The sequence below is a fragment of the Rana temporaria genome, chromosome 6 (genome assembly GCF_905171775.1).
Source record: "Rana temporaria chromosome 6, aRanTem1.1, whole genome shotgun sequence".
Classification (NCBI taxonomy): Eukaryota; Metazoa; Chordata; class Amphibia; order Anura; family Ranidae; genus Rana; species Rana temporaria.
In genome coordinates, this window is record NC_053494.1 from 208600231 (window position 1) to 208619673 (window position 19443).

The window sequence follows — 19443 nt, forward strand, 5'->3', positions numbered from 1 at the left end:
ATACTTTAACATTGTTATTCCACCTAATAGGTGGAATAACTTTAGGCCTGCTAATGCCTTACGGAAACGGCGTAAATCTACTGCGGCGGCCGGGCGTACGTTCGTGAATCGGCGTATCAACTCATTTACATATTTTACGCCGACCGCAATAGAAGCGCCACCTAGCGGCCATCCGAAAAATTGCAACCTAAGATAGGACGGCGCAAGCCGTCGTATCTTAGATATGTTTAAGCATATCTCTGTTTAAGCATACGCTTAAACATACGGCGGCGTAGATTCTGAGTTAAGTCAGCTTATCTCCTGTTTTTAAAGATGGATAGATATCTCGGTAACGGCAGCAGCTGCTGCCACAACCGAGATATCCATCTCTTCAGTGAGCGGTCCTGTCAACGATAACGGCGGTCGCCGCGAGATCGCCGTTATCGGTGGCGGGAGAGGGCCCCTCCCGCCGCTCTCCGCCGCTTACCGGACCCGGGTTGATCGGGTCCTTCACACTGCTGTGTGGGGATGCGAGTGAGGGCAAGATGGCCCCCACCCATCTCCATAGCCTAGCAGGGCGGAAGCGACGTCAAAACGTCAGTCCCGCCCAGCGTCTTAAAGAGAATTTTTTTTGTTGTAATTTTTTCAAATGACAAAATTTCCATTTTTTTTTGCATTTAAGTCTAAATATGAGATGTGAGGTCTTTTTGACCCAAGATTTCATATTTAAGAGGACCTGTCATGCTTTTTTCTATTACAAGGGATGTTTACATTCCTTGTAATAGGAATAAAAGTGATCAATTTTTTATTTTATTTCAGTGTAAAAAATTATAAAATAAAAAGAAATAAGAAAACCCCCAAAAATTTTTTTTAAAGCACCCCGTCCCACTGTTTGTGGATTCTCCCGAAGTGCAGGAATTTCTTAAAAGATTCAAACTTTAATTAAATGTGCACAAATTAACAGAACCTGTACTGAATGTATGTCAGATGCTACGAGGAGCTCTTAAGTTGCGTTTGAAAAATTAAATGACGCACAATTGGCGACCAACGGCGCCTGTGCTTCTGTAAAGCATAAAGGGATTTTTTTGCAACATAATTGGTAGTGCCAGTGCACCCTGCAGCCATTTATTATAGCATAACAGTGCAAAGCTTCTACAGGGTACCAATCTTCTCTTCTTTGGTGAAGACAATACGTTTAAAAAAAGGCAACGACTAAATAAAGATAACAGCGAATAAACAAGGATACAAATTAAATGTAACATTCGCTCCAATCGTGCTCAGTCCTCCGGCTCGCGGTGTTTGCGGATTTTGGGCTCATAAAAAAAAATGGGAAATCTGGAGTCACTTGGAAAAAAAAAGGGGCAAAAGTAGGACCTCCTTTTCAAGAACAAAATGGCCGCACTCTCGCTCAGACTTGTTGTCCTTACTTGCTGCCGACGAGCTGCAGCAGATTGATAAAAATGTAAACGATGTCGGTGTAAATCTTCATGGCGCCGTAGACGTATTCCTCGGGGCTGATGGAGTGTTTGCGGTTTCCGATCACCAGCTGAGTGTCGAATGCGAGGAACTGGTATGGAAATAAGGAGAGAGTGGTTAGATTGTGTTGCGGAACATGCACAGGGACCCTCAAGCCCCTTATTACTAAGAGTAACTGGCTGTAAACTTGCAGGGGTCTCAAACTGGCGGCCCTCCAACTGTTGCGAAAACTACAAGTCCCATCATGCCTCTGCCTGTGGAAGACATGCTTGTAACTGTCAGCCTTGCAATTCTTTATGGGACTTGTAGTTTTGCAACAGCTGGAGGGCTGCCAGTTTGAGACCCCTGCTGTAAAAAGAGTACCTGTCTACAGAGTAACCCCCATACAAGAACACAGACAACAGGCATAGTTGCAAACAAGTACGTTTTAGGCCTCGTATACACGATCGGCAAGAACCAGCAAGAAAACTGCTAGCAGAGCTTTCTTGCCGAGAAAACCGGTCGTGTGTACGAGGCACAGGTTTCTCGTCTGGAAATCTGGCCAGAATCTCGACGAGAAAAATAGAGAACCTGCGCTCTTTTTTTCTAGTCGAGATTCTTGTCGGCCTGTTTCCCCCGACGAGAAACCCGAGAGTGTGTATACTTACCCGTCGCCGCGGAAACCCGCGCCTGCTCAAAAATGACTTTGACGCATGCGCGGTAGCTTCCACGGCATAGGTAGGGTGAAGCAAGATGGCGGCGACGGCATCGAATGTGATGAGCGCATGCTCGTCGTACGCGATGACGTCACCGCGTTCTTGCCTTTCAAGAGAACCACGGTGTAACGGTCAGGGGTTAACGCTGTTTACGATATTCCATTCCACCAACCCAAGACATCTTCCGACCCTCCACAATCCAGCAGACAGGACCCATTGGATTTTCCCCCAGAATAACGAGACACACACAGCTCTGTTCTCTGGTTCCAAACAGATGAATCCTTTAATGGTAAACTCAGCTCTTCTTTTACCATACAGTTAGCAACCAAATATGGACAATGACTCAACTCCACCCACAACATGACACAAGGAACTTCAATACACATTCCTTTAGATAATGACATTCAGATAATCGACATGAACTAATTACTAGTCATTTACCCAGACGTCCTGACTCCAAGATAAGCTATTCTCACCTGATACACAATACACATTCCTTATCATTATTGTCCCATCTCATGCAATTCATTATATAATTTCTCAGTCATCCTATGCCCCTATTGGACATATGATGACCCTAGACCCAAGAGTCCAAAAAAAAAAAAAAAAAAAAAAAAGCACCGTCACTGTATAAATGACACTGGCAGGGAAGGCGTTTTACATGGCTTGACAAATTTTCTTGGAATCTAGGAGCCAGCTAAAAAAGTTAGGAGCCAGGAAGGCGCCCCGTCCCGATGAGCTTGCGCGCAGAAGCGAACGCATACGTGGGTAGCGCCCGCATTTGAAAACGGCATTCAAACCACACATGTGAGGTATCGCCGCGATCATTCGAGCAAGAGCAATAATTCTAGCCCTAGACCTCCTCTGTAACTCAAAACATGCAACCTGTAGAATTTTTTTTAAACTTCGCCTATGGAGATTTTTAAGGGTAAAAGTTTGTCGCCATTCCAGGAGCAAGCGCAATTTTGAAGCGTGACATGTTGGGTATCAATTTACTCAGCGTAACATTATTTTTCACAATGTAAAAAAAAATTGGGCTAACTTTACTGTTGTCCTATTTTTTTAATTAAAAAAAGTGTATTTTTTCCCAAAAAAAGTGCGCTTGTAAGACAGCTGCGCAAATACGGTTTGACAGAACGTATTGCAACGACCGCCATTTTATTCTCTAGGGTGTTAGAATAATAATAATAAAAAATGATATATATATATATAGAGATATATATATATATATAGAGATATATATATATAGAGATATATATATATATATATATATATATATATATATATATATATATATATATATATATATATAAATTATATAATGTTTGGGGGTTCCAATTATAGGGAAGGAGATGGCAGTGAAGACAGACAGGGGAAGCTCCATTAGAATTGCTGGTTGTCTCGGGATTGGGCCCATGGGGACCTAGTGCTTTTCATCAACATTCACGGGTGGCACACAGGTCTCTACCAGGAAGTGAAGAGGGGTATTTTCTTTTGACCCCTGTTCGCTCTGGTACATATGAGAACCTCGGCCCGGGTGGCTGACTATGGTTGGACGCTAAGGGAAGCTATTTGGTTGTCGTTGATGCATATTTTGATTGTGTTGTGTGACACTGACGGTACGTTCGTCGTACTATGTGCCAGCGGACTAATTTACTTGTATGATGTTTCCCAGATGTTTGTGTTTTTACCCTGTACCATGTGGACCCGTGTGGGTCCCTTTCCCGTAATAAATAAACAATAAAAAAAAAAAAAAAAGAAGATTTGTGGGTTGTCTTGTCATACCAACGGCCACCACAAGATGGCGCCAGATAACAAAAGGAAGCATAGGCCTGCAGAAGGCCGCGGCCTCAATTACCGGCCGGTGCAGCCCGACGCGAACGCGCGGCGGGGGAGCACGGAGACACAGGATACCCCAACTGTGCTGCGCCAGGTCGCCAATTCTAGTCGCAATTGCGACCTGGCGCCCGGGGTTTGTCGAACCCTGGGTTAACATCCGGGGCGATCAAGGGGTTAAGCGTGTTCCCTGCTAGTATTTTTTTTAACTGTGTGGGGGATGGACTGACAAGAAGAAGAACACAGAGATCGCTGTTCCCGATTACTAAGAACAGAACATCTCAGTGTAATTCCCTGTCAGAACGGGGATCTGCCCTGTTTACATAGGTAGATCCCCGTTCTGCCCCTCTGTGGAGAGATCGTGGATTGGCTCACGCGCCGTGCAGCTGGCGCGCGCGCCCCCCCCCCCAGTATCTAGTGCACGAAACAACACACAGGTAAGTTGTTTCAGGCAATAGAGCGGCCCTGTCGGGGCATATATACGGTGGGTGGCCTTGAAGTGGTTAACTGACAATGGCGCAGTCGTGCAGCGCTGTACACAAATATTTGGGTGACGTTCAGCTTTAAGGACTTGGCTATGTTATCTAGGAAGGAGATTTGGATCACAAGCCCAGTTATAATAAATTGCAATTCCTTGGCACATAAAGTGCTCCTCTTTATGTAGATAAGATGTGTATTTGGCGGGTGGCCTGGGGTTAAGCTTTACATAAACATTAGAAGGTCTTTTGCCTTTAAAATGTAGATTTTCACATATTGACTTGCAAAGTCAAACAACAATAATAAATATAGACAAGAAAGATACACAAATATAAGTAGGATGTGATACAGTCCATCAGTAATTCGGGACCTTCCATGGCCCCTGCCATCAGAAATGTTGGGGCCCCTAACACAGCTTTAGGACTGGGCCCCCCCCCCCCCCCCCGGGCCTGACCACCAACAGAGAGCGAGAAGGGGGCAGGGAGAGAGAGCGCGAGAGAAGGGGGGCAGGGGGAGAGAGAAGGGGGGGAGAGAGAGAATGGGGGCAGGGGGGGAGAGAGAGAGAGAAGGAGATTGGCAGAGAGAGAGAGAGAGAGAGAGAGAGAGAGAGAAGGGGGCAGGGGGGGAGAGAGAGAAGGGGGGCAGGGGGGGAGAGAGAGAGATGGGTGGCAGGCGGGAGAGAGAGAGAGAGAGAGAGAGAGAGAGAGAGAGAGAAAAGGGGGGCAGGGGGGGAGAGAGAGAGAGAGAGAAGGGGGGCAGGGGGGGAGAGAGAGAGAGAGAGAAGGGGGGCAGGGGGAGAGAGAGAGAGAGAGAGAAGGGGGGCAGGGGGAGAGAGAAGGGGGGCAGGGGGAGAGAGAGAGAAGGGGGGCAGGGGGAGAGAGAGAGAGAGAGAGAGAGAGAAGGGGGGCAGGGGGAGAGCGAGAGAAGGGGGAGAGAGAGCGAGAAGGGGGGCAGGGGGAGAGAGAAGGGGGGCAGGGGGAGAGAGAAAGAGAAGGGGGGCAGGGGGAGAGAGAGAGAGAGAGAGAGAGAGAGAGAGAGAGAGAAGGGGGGCAGGGGGAGAGAGAAGGGGGGCAGGGGGAGAGAGAAAGAGAAGGGGGGCAGGGGGAGAGAGAGAGAGAGAGAGAGAGAGAGAGAGAGAAGGGGGGCAGGGGGAGAGAGAGAGAGAGAGAGAGAGAGAGAAGGGGGGGAAGGGGGAGAGAGAGAGAGAGAGAGAGAGAAGGGGGACAGGGGGAGAGAGAGAGAGAGAGAGAGAGAGAGAGAGAGAGAGAGAGAGAGAAGGGGGACAGGGGGGAGAGAGAGAGAAGGGGGGCAGGGGGAGAGAGAGAGAGAGAGAAGGGGGGCAGGGAGAGAGAGAGAGAGAGAGAGAGAGAGAGAGAAGGGGGGCAGGGGGAGAGAGAGAGAGAGAAGGGGGGCAGGGGGAGAGAGAGAAGAGGGGCAGGGGGAGAGAGAGAAGAGGGGCAGGGGGAGAGAGAGAGAGAGAGAGAGAGAGAGAGAGAGAGAGAGAGAAGGGGGGCAGGGGGGGAGAGAGAGAGAGAGAGAGAGAGAGAAGGGGGGCAGGGAGAGAGAGAGAGAGAGAGAGAGAGAGAGAAGGGGGGCAGGGGGAGAGAGAGAGAGAGAGAGAGAGAGAGAAGGGGGGCAGGGGGAGAGAGAGAGAGAGAGAGAGAGAGAGAGAGAGAAGGGGGGCAGGGGGAGAGAGAGAGAGAGAGAGAGAGAGAAGGGGGGCAGGGGGAGAGAGAGAGAGAGAGAGAGAGAGAGAAGGGGGGCAGGGGGAGAGAGAGAGAGAGAGAGAGAAGGGGGGCAGGGGGAGAGAGAGAGAAGGGGGGCAGGGGGAGAGAGAGAGAAGGGGGGCAGGGGGAGAGAGAGAGAGAAGGGGGGCAGGGGGAGAGAGAGAAGGGGGGCAGGGGGAGAGAGAGAAGGGGGGCAGGGGGAGAGAGAGAAGGGGGGCAGGGGGAGAGAAAGAAGGGGGGCAGGGGGAGAGAGAGAAGGGGGGCAGGGGGAGAGAGAGAAGGGGGGCAGGGGGAGAGAGAGAAGGGGGGCAGGGGGAGAGAAAGAAGGGGGGCAGGGGGAGAGAAAGAAGGGGGGCTCCTGGCTTGGAGTCAGTGCAGCGGGCAGCCCCAGCAGGAGTCAAGACTATTGCAGGGTGTGTAAAAGAACAAAGTGGAGGTGCCAATTTGGGGGCCTTGGCTTCCAGAGGGACCAGGTCCCTCAGGACACCCGGACCCCTTACATCTGTATGGGTTGTATCCCCCTGAAGGCGGCCCTGCCTGCAGGGGCCGCTGATATTCAAACTGGGTCTTTCCCAGTATGAGGAAAGAATCAGGGTTGCTCTGTGCAAAACCGTTACAAGTAGTGACACACTCGCCTAACCAAGTATGGCAGTATGGAGGGGGACACGGAGGGAGAAGGCAGTATGGAGGGGGACACGGAGGGAGAAGGCAGTATGGAGGGAGACACGGAGGGAGAAGGCAGTATGGAGGGAGACACGGAGGGAGAAGGCAGTATGGAGGGCGACACGGAGGGAGAAGGCAGTATGGAGGGCGACACGGAGGGAGAAGGCAGTATGGAGGGAGACACGGAGGGAGAAGGCAGTATGGAGGGAGACACGGAGGGAGAAGGCAGTATGGAGGGGGACACGGAGGGAGAAGGCAGTATGGAGGGGGACACGGAGGGAGAAGGCAGTATGGAGGGCGACACGGAGGGAGAAGGCAGTATGGAGGGGGACACGGAGGGAGAAGGCAGTATGGAGGGGGACACGGAGGGAGAAGGCAGTATGGAGGGGGACACGGAGGGAGAAGGCAGTATGGAGGGAGACACGGAGGGAGAAGGCAGTATGGAGGGGGACACGGAGGGAGAAGGCAGTATGGAGGGCGACACGGAGGGAGAAGGCAGTATGGAGGGCGACACGGAGGGAGAAGGCAGTATGGAGGGCGACACGGAGGGAGAAGGCAGTATGGAGGGCGACACGGAGGGAGATGGCAATATGGAGGGGGACACGGAGGGAGATGGCAATATGGAGGGGGACACGGAGGGAGAAGGCAGTATGGAGGGAGACACGGAGGGAGATGGCAGTATGGAGGGGGACCAGGAGGGGTACAGCAGCAGAATGGAGGGGGGCTGGAGGAGGAATACGAGTACAGTCAACGGTGATCGGTGCTTGTAACTCCCCCACCGCAGTGATCACCCTGACTGTCCAGGTATCGGGTGAAGCATCGGAGCTTTTCCCCCGTGATATCGGGCAAATGCTCGGTATCGGTCCCGATACCGATACTAGTATCGGTATCGGGACAACCCTAACTATAACGATAGGCATTTATGCAGAAAAAAAAAAGGGAGGACACAAATGTCTAGTGCATTACTTAGAACATCTTAGAAATGTTATTAAAAAACGCCAAAAGCATACTCCCAAACATAAAAGGATAAAACGCATCATATACAACTCCAGTATGGAGGAGGACACATCTCTACGGTTGATGCATTTGGGGAGGGAAGCATGCTTCCTCAGAGTTAAAAAAAAAAAAAGAATGCATTTTTTACATAAGGGCGAGTACAAGCCCATCATTACCTCTATTCCTTATACTATTATACAACGTCATTGTATGGTGCATGTATAGATAAATAAACTTACCAGAGTGAAAACGATGGCGGCAATCGCAGCGTACAGCATGTGCAGCCATTTTATCTGGAACAGAAGAAGAGACATTGGATCAAATATCTGAAAGCAGATGTAAGAGCCCCCATGTTGGGCCAAAAGGATTAGAATTTACAGTATTTAAAGTGGAAGTAAACCCTCCTATTGTTTTCAGCCAAGGAAGCTGCCATCTTGGCCTCTGTTTAATCTGCAACTGTCACGATGCTGCACATGTGATCAGTTATGAAACCAGCCATTGGATGGTTTGACAGTTTGGTTGAGAGCACAAGCAAATGTGACATCTAGCATTTCCGGCATGCCGGGAATGTTAACTGTTTTTTTAAACTATCAAATAGATGGGTTTACTTCCGCTTTAAGTTTTACACTTTACCAAAGTCACAATTTCTTTGAAGCCAGACTCAGTGGAGGGAGATTTCTGCAGCATGTTTGGCAAGTACAGAATCACAGTATATATAAAATAATATGCAAAGTGGTTGGAGGGAAGCTTCAGGAGCGCACAACAGTTCCTATTTAACCACTGAATGACGGCTACAGCGCAGCCGGCTCGTTCTGGGACACAGTCATATGATGGCATGACGTGATCGTGCCAGCTGTGGGGAGCAGGCGGCACAATCTGTGATCGCATATTGAGGTAAAGAGCCAATCGGGGTCTCTTTACCAGGTGATCTGCTGTGTCTAATCACAACTGATCACAGATGTCAACAGAAGCCGGTTATCGACACTCCTTTCAGAAGGCGGACTGCGTGAGGAGAGGAGAAGAGAGCCGAAAACCGGCTTCTCCAAAAGGGAAATCAACATGGATTATCAGTGTCTTGATTATCAGTGCAGTCCCAACAGTGCCCACCGGTGCTGTCAATCAGTGCCACCTATCAATTGCTATCAGTGCTGCCTCATCAGTGCAGCCTCATCAGTGCCCATCAGTGCAGCCTCATCAGTCCCCATCAGTGCAGCCTCATCAGTGCCGTCTTATCAGTGCAGCCTCATCAGTGCCAATCAGTGCAGCCTCATCGGTGCCGTCTTATCAGTGCACATCAGTGAAGAAGAAAAATTACCTGTTTGTAAAATTTTCTAATAAATGATGAAAACATTGAGGGCTAGATTCAGTAAGAAGTTACGTTGGCGTATCTGTTGATACGCCGCGTAACTTCTAGAATGCGCCGGCGTATCTTTTTTCTGTATTCAGAAAGCAAGATACGCCGGAATTTTGGTAAGATACGACCGACGTAAGTCTCTTACGCCGTCGTATCTTAGGGTGCATATTTACGCTGGCCGCTAGGTGGCCCTTCTGGCGATTTTGGCGTAGAATATGCAAATGAGCAAGATACGCAGATTCAGAAACGTATGTGCGCCCGGCGGATTTTTTTACGTCGTTTACGTAAGGCTTATTCCGGCGTAAGGTTACTCCTGCTATATGAGGCGTATCTAATGTAAAGTATGGACGTCGGGACAGCGTCTAATTTTGCGTAAGTCGTTCGCGAATAGGGCTTTGCGTAAATTACGTTCACGTCAAAAGCATTGACTATTTGCGACGTGATTAGGAGCATGCGCACTGGGATACGTTCACGGACGGCGCATGCGCCGTTCGTTAGAGACGTCATTTACGCGGGGTCATGTTTTATTTACATAAAACACGCCCACCTCTTCAGAATTTGAATTCGGCGCGCTCACGCCGGCAGATTTACGCTACGCCGCTGCAACTTAGGGCTCAGGTTCTTTGTGAATCCAGCCCCTGCCTCACTAAGTTACGGCGGCGTAGCTTTACGGCGGGCTATCTGAATCTAGCCCTGAGTTTTTTTCCCCAACATTTTCAGTCTTTATTTACCAAAGAATAAAAACCCAGTGGTTCTTAACCACTTAAGCCCCGGACCAATATGCTGCTAAATGCCCAAAGGCGTTTTTACAATTCGGCACTGCGTTGCTTTAACAGACAATTGCGCGGTCGTGGGACGTGGCTCCCAAACAAAATTGGCGTCCTTTTTTCCCCACAAATAGAGATTTATTTTGGTGGTATTTGATCACCTCTGCGGTTTTTATTTTTTGCGCTATAAACAAAAATAGAGCGTCAATTTTGAAAAAATGCAATATTTTTTACTTTTTACTGTAATAAATATCCCCCAAAAACATATATAAAAATTTATTTTCCCTCAGTTTAGGCCGATACGTATTCTTCTACCTATTTTTGGTAAAAAAAAAAAAATCGCAATAAGCGTTTATCGATTGGTTTGAGCAAAATTTATAGCGTTTACAAAATAGGGGATATTTTTATTGCATTTTTATTATTTTTATTTTTTTTACTACTAATGGCGGCGATCAGCGATTTTTTTCATGACTGCGACATTATGGCGGACACTTCCGACAATTTTGACACATTTTTGGGACCATTGTCATTTTCACAGCAAAAAATGCATTTAAATTGCATTGTTTATTGTGAAAATGACAGTTGCAGTTTGGGAGTTAACCACAGGGGGCGCTGAAGGAGTTAGGGTTCACCTAGTGTGTGTTTACAACTGTAGAGGGGTGTGGCTGTAGGTCTGATGTCATCGATTGTGTCTCCCTATAAAGGGGGTGACACGATCGATGCGCCGCCACAGTGAAGCACGGGGAAGCCGTGTTTACACGCGGCTCTCCCCGTACTTCAGCTCCGGGGAGCGATCGCGACGGAGCGGCTATAAACGAATAGCCGCGCCGTCGTCCCGGGTCGCTCCCGGAGGGAATCCGCCCGCCGCACGCAGCGGGGGGGGGGGGGGGGGATGGGTGCCGATCGGACCCCCCACCCGCTAGAAGGCAATGACGTATATATACGCCCTTCTGCCTGTCCGTGCCATTTTGCGGACGTAAATAGTCGTGCGGCGGGCGTTAAGTGGTTAAAAACCTCCAAAAGAAAGCTCTATTTGTGTGAGAAAAAAAATAGGATAACAGTGTTGTTTGTGTACAGTGTTGCACGGCGACGTAATTGTCGTTGTAAGTGTGACAGCGCTGAAAGCTAAAAAAAAATTGGCCTGGGCAGGAAGGGGATAAAAGTGCCCAGTAGGCAGGTTGGTAAAGACAGTAAAGTTCTGGCATGTATTTAGGAATACAGAATACCCCATAGCAAGATAATTATAGAAACTAAAGTATCAGATCTGGAATAAACAAAAAGCGTTTGGAGCTGTACACCAGTCATATAAAAGTGTAATTATAAGGAGTTGCGTCACCCGGGAAAGCAAACGATTGGGAACAGGAATCTTCTTGCAGTGAATTAGGGAAACAAAAAATATTTTTCAAGCTCCATACGAGTCTGGGCAAGATTCACATTCCAAGAAATTAATAATCCAATGAAATTATACTTTGTGTAGATCATTGCCCTTGTAAATAAGTGTAGGGTGGCATCACATGTGCACAGCTTATGTTTACATGGATAAGTACCCAAAAAAATGGCGGGGTAGATCCACAGTCAGCGGCACATTATTCCGCCGGGCGTAGCGTATCTAAGATACATTACGCCGCCGTAACTTATTATTTTTTTTAGAATTCTCAAAGAATTTGCGCCGTAAGTTACGGCGGCGTAATGGCGCGGCATTCAAATCTCTGTGATGGGGGCGTGTTTTATGTAAATACGTCGTGACCCGACGTAAACAACGTTTTTTTTTTTAACTGCGCATGCGCCGTCCGTGGGGGTATCCCAGTGCGCATGCTCGAAATGAAACCGGAACAAGCCAATGTTTAAGACGGTGACGTCATTCTATGCAAATCCCTATTCGCGAACGACTTGCGCAAACAACGTAAAAAAAATTCAAAATGCGAGGCGGGAACGACGGCCATACTTAACATCGAGTACGCCTCATAATAGCAGCTTTAACTATACGCCGGAAAAAGCCGAACGCAAACGACGTAAAAAAAATGCGCCTGCCGGACGTACGTTCGTTCGTGGATCGCCGTAACGAGCTAATTTGCATACTCGACGCGGAACTCGGCGGAAACGCCACCTAGCGGCCGCCGAAAAATTGCATCTTAGATCCGACGGAGTACTAAGACGTACGCCTGTCGGATCGACCCGAGATGCCGTCGTATCTTGTTTTGTGATACAAAAACAAAGATACGACGCGGGAAATTTAAAATTACGCCGGCGTATCAATAGATACTCCGGCGTAATTCTTTTGTGGATCTGCCCCGGCATCTATATCCATTTTTTTTTTACGTTTTGGATAGAATGGGGCAGGTTAGAATAAAGGGAGTAACTATAGATTATTGGGCATCATAGTGGGTGGGGGCAAGGCATGCTGTGTCTATAAACAAACACCGCCTTCTCGGGAGGGAACCAACACAAGTGCCCCCATAGCAAACAGGTTGCTTTGGGGGTACTCATCAGGGGGAGGAGCGTAGGAGCACCAGGGGGGACCCCGGAAGAGGAGGATCAGGGTTGCTCTGTGCAAAACCATTACAAGTAGTGACACACTCGCCTAACCAAGAATCGAATTTGTAAGAGTGAGATCCCTTTCTTGCTTCTACAATTACTGTTTTTTCCTGAATTTGCATCCTGAAGAAGCCCCAAGGTGAAACGCGTTGATGCATTAGGGTTCTCATCATTTATATGTATTCATATGAATGATTTTACATTTTTGTATTGTCCTTGCATTCAATGTCATATGTGTGGTTCTCTTTTTCTATGAAACATGTATATACATTTTTTACACATCCCTATTGTTTACTGTGCCGCTGAAAGTCCGATTAGGGCCAATACCCCTATTTTTTTCTTTTTCGACACACTAGCCTCCTCACCGCACTTCCGTAAAAAAACACCACCGGAACTGACGTCACAAGGCTCCACCTGACGCGTTGCGTCTCTGGTCACGTGATTTTCCCTGAGGAAGATCCATCAGCAGGATTCCTTATCTGACTATCTGATGAGCCCTGTTTGACCCTCGGGTCATTGTTGGAGGTGAGTGGCCAATTCATAAATTGAACAGTCAATGTTTGGATTGATGTTTTGTGTGTTTTTTTTCTTCTATCAAGTTATCCCCGTGATATTTTTACCTTTAAATGAACCGATTCCTACCATGGGGCTTTAGTTGGACTTTTTTTTCACATTTATTTATATGTTTGGATACTCATCATATTCATTCTTTGAGTATATTACCCATTATTGAATAAGAGCTCCACTCTCATCTTTTTCTTCTATGACATGTTTGTTATTTTCAAAAAAATGTGTTTATTACATTTACTATTACTATCATTAGTTGTCTGGCTAACTTGCTCTGTGATTAGCTCTTTATTTCTTTTTAGCATTTTAGATCTCAAGGCCTAAGCCACAATTACTCAGAATCCCCAACATAAACTTTTTGAGCTCTGAAATTTTTGTAGAATCACAAGCCTCAGTCATATCTTCGGTTACAATGGAGGAGAAATGCTGAGATTTTTGTCTCTGCATTCGGCACAAATTTTGGGGCCCCTTACACAGCAGGGCCCCCCTGCTGGAGCAGAGAACCGGGGGGGGGGGGGGGGTAGCTGTCGAAGAAAAACAGGTGTAATCTCTTCTCTCTTGATGCGAGATAATAAGCGCAAAAACGGGAGGGGGGCCAGCCGAGCCTGTAAGGGGCCCTGGGGACCAGGGGCGTCCCTAGGGGGGGCCAGAGGGGGCCCTGACCCCCCCAACATCATGCTGTGCCCCACCATGTGCCCCCCCCCCCCCAAAAAAAATATATTTTTTTTTTTTTTTTTTTGCAATTTTTGTATTTTGCTCCCCGAGAGGGAAAGCGTCCCCAGTCAGCTCTGCGGGGGATTCCTCCCCCTCCCTCTGCTCGCCATCACTGCATAATGCGAGCGCTCACGCAACCAGATATTCTAGCCTGGACCGTGTTTAAGTGTGTGCACTGCAGACTGCAGTACACTGTAATCACTGAACTGCATTATCTCCATCCCTTCTCTCTCCCCCCCATCTGTCTCCCCCCCCCCTCTCCTGTTCTTTCAAAACATTCACAATTTACTTTCACTTTCAGTTAGGCAGATAATATACGGTGCAAATTTCTTTCCTGCATCCACAGATTGCAGGAAAGAAACTTGCATGATTCCCCCAGCAACAGACAGTGCTGACAGGGGAATATTCCTCCTGCCCAGCAATTATATTCTCCCGACAAACAGTGATTATCACTAGTGACTATACAGCAACCACTAGTGATAATTATAAGAGAATCTGCTCATTAATGGTTCAAATCTCAGCCAGTTTCTGCTGAACCAGCTGAGATTTAAACTGTCTATGGCTGGTCTTAGCTCTTAGGCAGCCCATACATTGATTAGCACTGTGGAGTGTCGGCTTCCTGGCGTGATCGGGCATGTGGGATTTCAAACACACCGGAGCCCATCTCTATTGGTTGTAGACAGTTGAGCTCCCTGCAGGTTGCTTAGCAGCAGTGGACCCTTCTCTGACATGCTGATCGGGATACAATCCAGGTGATGCTCTTAGTCAAATCCTAGTCATAAATATCAGTGATTTTATTGATCAAAGCCCACACTTTACAGGCATAGAGCCCACATGGCTGCTGATCATACGGTTGATTATATTTATGTGGTTGTATTCTTGATGCTAATAAATACTGTGTTTATTAGATCTGACTGGGAGCATCACCTGGATCACATGCCGATCAGCATGTCAACAGAGAAGGTTATACAGCATTACTGCTGCTAGGTGACCAGCTGGGGGCTCAGCTCTCTATAACCAATAGTGCCAGCCTTCCCCTGCATGCACCCATAATGTCACCAGCACTAGGTCCTAATAGACTGCCACCGCTGCCAAGGAGAAAGATGCCAGACCAGCGCTGTAAATAGCAGGGACAGGACAGCTGGGGATCCCCACTGTGGCAGAACACCAGGGCCAGGTGGCAAGACAATATTTGCAACCCTGATAGTTCTCCCACTGCTTTGGACCCTTATATTTTCTTGGTGTGCTGGTGACATATATCTCTTGTTTTCTGCCACCCTGGGGGGCCCCAGTATAGTAGGAAGGGAGCTCACTGCAGAACATATGAAAGGGCCCATAGTGGGATCGTAGTAAAGGGCCCCAGGATATATATATAATTGCATTTTATAGTTGGCCCCCCTACTTTTGTCCCTGTCCCCCCATGTGCCCCCCCTAAATATGAAAGCTGGAGACGCCACTGCTGGGGACCATCGGGTTTCTTTCAGGTGTAATGCAAAATAAAATGATAATAATAATAAAAAATAAAAAAAACAACGGGAGGGGGGCCACCAGGCCCCATCAGGCCTCTTATAGGTGTAATGCTTGTACCCCCCTGATGGCAGCCCTGGATGGAGGAATCTTTCCTTCAGCCTCGTACACACGCACGATTTTCTCAGCAAGAAAACTGCTGGCAGAGCTTTCTTGCCAAGTATCCCGAGCGTGTGTACGAGGCTTTGAGGTTTCTTGTCAAACTGCCCAGAATCTCGATGAGAAAAATAGAGAACAGGCTTTCTATTTTCTCGCCGTGAGATTCTCGGCAGTGTTTCCCAGAGAAACCCAAGCGTCTGTATACGTACCTCTCCATGGAAACCTGCACATGCTCAAAAATGACTTTGATGCATGCGCGGTAGCTTCCGAAGAATAGGTAGGGTGAAGCAAGATGGCGGTGACGGCATTGAATGTGACATCCATGATGTCACTGTGTTAGTGCCATTCAAAAGAACGGCGGTTCTTTTGAATGGTCCGTGTGTAGACTCAGCCGGCAATAGAATCTTGCCAAGAATCTCGTCAGGAAAAACAATGTTTTTTTTCCTGACGAGATTCCGGGCCGTGTGTACAGGGCTTTCCAGTTATGGTATTCTGACTCCCCGTGGCTGTTAGGCTACCAAACAATAACTGCATCTGATTGCATGCAGCTGCTGTTTGCCTGACAATTTTTCTCCCAGATCCTCTGATTTTTAGGTTGAAGGATGTTGGGCGGGAGGTGGGCAAACAGGACCACCCACACGGATTTAGCCATTGCGAAACGTAAATGTATTTTATTGGAATTTTATGTGATGGACCAACACAAAGTGGCACATAATTGTGAAGTGGAAGGAAAATGATAAATGGTTTTCAAAATGTATTAAAAATAAATGTGTGAAAAGTGTGTGAGGTACATTTGTATGGCGCCCCCCGGAGTCAATACTTTGTAGAACCGCCTTTCTCTGCAATTACAGCTGCAAGTCTTTTTGGGGGTGTCTCTACCAGCTTTGCACATCTAGAGAGGGACATTTCTGCCCATTCTTCTTTGTAAAATATCTCAAGTTCTGTCAGATTGGATGGAGAGCATCTGTGATCATCAATTTTCAAGTCTTGCCACAGATTCTCAATGTGATTTAGGTCTGGACTGTGACTGGGCGATTCTAACACATGAATAGGCTTTGATCTAAACCATTCCATTGTAGCTCTGGCTGTATGTTTAGGGTTGTTGTCCTGCTGGAAGGTGAACCTCCTACCCCAGTCTCAAGTCTTTTGCAGACTCTAACAGGTTTTCTTCTAAGATTGCCCTGTATTTGGCTCCATCCATCTTCCCATCAACTCTGACCAGCTTCCCTGTCCCTGCTGAAGAAAAACATTCCCCCAACATGATGCTGCCACCACCATGTTTCACAGTGGGGATGGTGTGTTCAGGGTGATGTGCAGTGTTAGTTTTCTGCCAAACATAGTGTTTTACTTTTAGGCCAAAAAGTTACATTTTGGTCTCATCTGACCAGAGCACCTTCTTCCACATGTTTGCTGTGTCCCCTCCCCCACATGGCTTCTCACAAACTGCAAACAGGACTTCTTATGTCTTTCTTTCTCCAATGTCTTTCTTCTTGTTACCCTTCCATAAAGGGCAGATTTGTGGAGAGACCACTAATAGTTGTCCTGTGGACAGATTCTCCCACCTGAGCTGTGGATCTCTGCAGCTCCTCCAGAGTTACCATGGGCCTCTTGGCTGCTTCTCTGATGAATGCTCTCCTTGCCCGGCCCGGTCAGTTTTAGGTGGACGACCATGTCTTGGTAGGTTTGCAGTTGTGCCATACTCTTTCCATTTTCGGATGATGGATTGAACAGAGCTCCGTGAGATGTTCAAAGCTTGGGAGATTTATTTTTATAACCTACCCTGCTTTATACTTCTCCATTTATCATTTTCCTTCCACTTTACAATTATGTGTTGGTCTATCACATAAAATACCAATAAAATAAATTTACGTTTTTGGTTGCAACATGAAAAGCTTTCAAGGGGTATAAATACTTTTTAAAGGCACTGTATATAACCAGTGTTAATTTTGACGTTAAATTTCAATTTAATTTTAGTCATATTCTTTTGACTGAAATGCTGTTTTAGTCGCATTTTTGCAGACTAAAATAGTGTTAATTTAATTGACGAAAATATTTTAGTGAACAAAATTAACACTGCTGGGGATGGAAGACATTTCCTCCAACATCACCATCTTGTGACAAGACAATACAGAGTTCTGGACCTTTTTTGTATGTGACGCAGGCTTTTTTTTTTTGGCTAGCACGTGATATACATGACTTACATACACCGACGGTAGTGACCTACATACACTGACCTACCTGACATACACTGACCTACCTGACATACACTGACCTACATACACTGACCTACCTGACATACACGGACCTACATACACTGACCTACCTGCACCGACGGTAGTTACCTACATACACAGACCTACCTACCCCGACATACACTGACATTTACATACACATTATTACACTGTCTGACGGTTCTGATCTACCTCAGGTCAGCGGTGTCACAGCAGCAGGCAGTCATTCCATCAGAGAGCCAAGGAGCTTGGCTGGAGGGGAGGAGTGCCGAGGAGCCTTGAGGAGAGCAGAGCCACCCGAGCACCGAGCAGGGATGTTGCGCTGGCGAGGCGGCCGTATTGTAATTCCCGCCTTCTGGAGCCAGTGCAGCGCCTATGATGGATGTCACACATCCCGCAGTCGCGGCATCGGACCAGTGGGACGTCCATCATAGGCGTTGCGCAGGCTCCAGAAGGCGGGACTCGCTATGGGACTCGGCCGCACTCGGCTACATTAGGTGGCGCTCGGGATCAGATCAATCCCGGTGCTCGGCGGCTCGGGGCTAATAATGCAGTCCTACCATCGTGAGACTCGGGCTTCACAGGTTCACATTCGGGGCTTCAGCCACGGCTAGCCACCCCCTCCCGACGCACCTGGTGTCACCAGAACTAGTGTCCCCATTGAAAGATTTCCTCTTTATTTTTCTGGGGACAACCCAAAATGTGTGATTTTCTTTCACTTTCGATTATAAAAAGGTAAACAGGGCAAATAGAGAGGGGGGAATATCCCTAACGGGGGCACTGACGCAATAAACACCTAGCAGGTGTTCTAATCGTTCCACACTACATCAGAAAAATAAAAATAATAGTAAATATAAAAGTTTTGCCTTACTTTTGCACTACTGCGACTTCAAAGTCACGCCATTTTGCCGCGATTTCAGGGAATAACTGTGTAAACTTGAGGTCTCTGGACCTCAACTCGCATCAAAGTCGGACCAAAGTAGTACAGGGAGTACATTGAAGTCGGTGCGCACATATGAATGGTACTCATTGGAAATCATGGGGTACAATTTGTCATGCGACTTTGCAGTTCTAAGTTGCAGGACAAGTTGCACAAAAGTGTAAAAGGGGCCTTAGTTACACTTTAATGTCCTTTTTTCTGCAGTTCCAAATATAGCCACAGGGTGTCACTAGCCGACGTCTCAGCCTTGCGTCCTGGCATGGCGTTCTTGAAAGCGTTCTCTCCTTGTATAAACCTTTTGGCTACGCGCGCCACACCCTCCTTTCCTGTTTGTTGACATTTTTAGAGACGGTGTATGGTTAGCGTCACCGCGAGTGACGTCACGGCGAGTGTTCCGCCGGGAGAGACCAGCTGAGCGACTTCTGATGGGAAGTCCCAGAGATGCTCATTACTGACAATTATTAACTGTAATAGTACAAGAGGATTGGGGGCAGGGAGTAAACATCACCTCTCCGTGTCTGAGGAGCAATTACAAGGGAAGAGGATGAGAGGATTTATAGAAGTGATGAGAACGTGGGGGATTAAAGGGTCACCCCAAAAAAATCGAAGCTTTTTTTTTCCTGCAATGCCGATAGGTTGGATCACCAGATGGACACACACAGTACAATCTGAACCTACAATCCACTCATTTTAGCTGAACACAAATGTGCAAGAAAACTTCTCTCTGGATCGAAGCCAGATTTAAACCCAGCCACACACGGTACAATCTCTTCCAATCTGTTATCCTCAGATATTTATAAATATATTTGGGGACTCTATTCATGAAATCCCTGTGCCGAGTTCCTGGCTTTGCACACTCG

The 19443-nt window shown here is 47.5% G+C and overlaps 1 protein-coding gene across 1 annotated transcript in view; it reads right to left on the reverse strand.

Annotated features, from left to right (window-relative positions):
• Nucleotides 1-897: 897 nt before the first annotated feature.
• TMBIM1 (transmembrane BAX inhibitor motif containing 1) overlaps nt 898-19443 on the reverse strand; it is a 113709-nt gene continuing 95163 nt past the window's right edge. Inside the window, exons 11-12 of the mRNA XM_040358192.1 lie at nt 8089-8142; nt 898-1546 (exon numbers count right to left, since the gene is read on the reverse strand). Coding sequence (XP_040214126.1) covers nt 1403-1546; nt 8089-8142 — 198 coding nt within the window. The 3' untranslated portion in view covers nt 898-1402. The remainder of the gene's footprint in view (nt 1547-8088; nt 8143-19443) is intronic.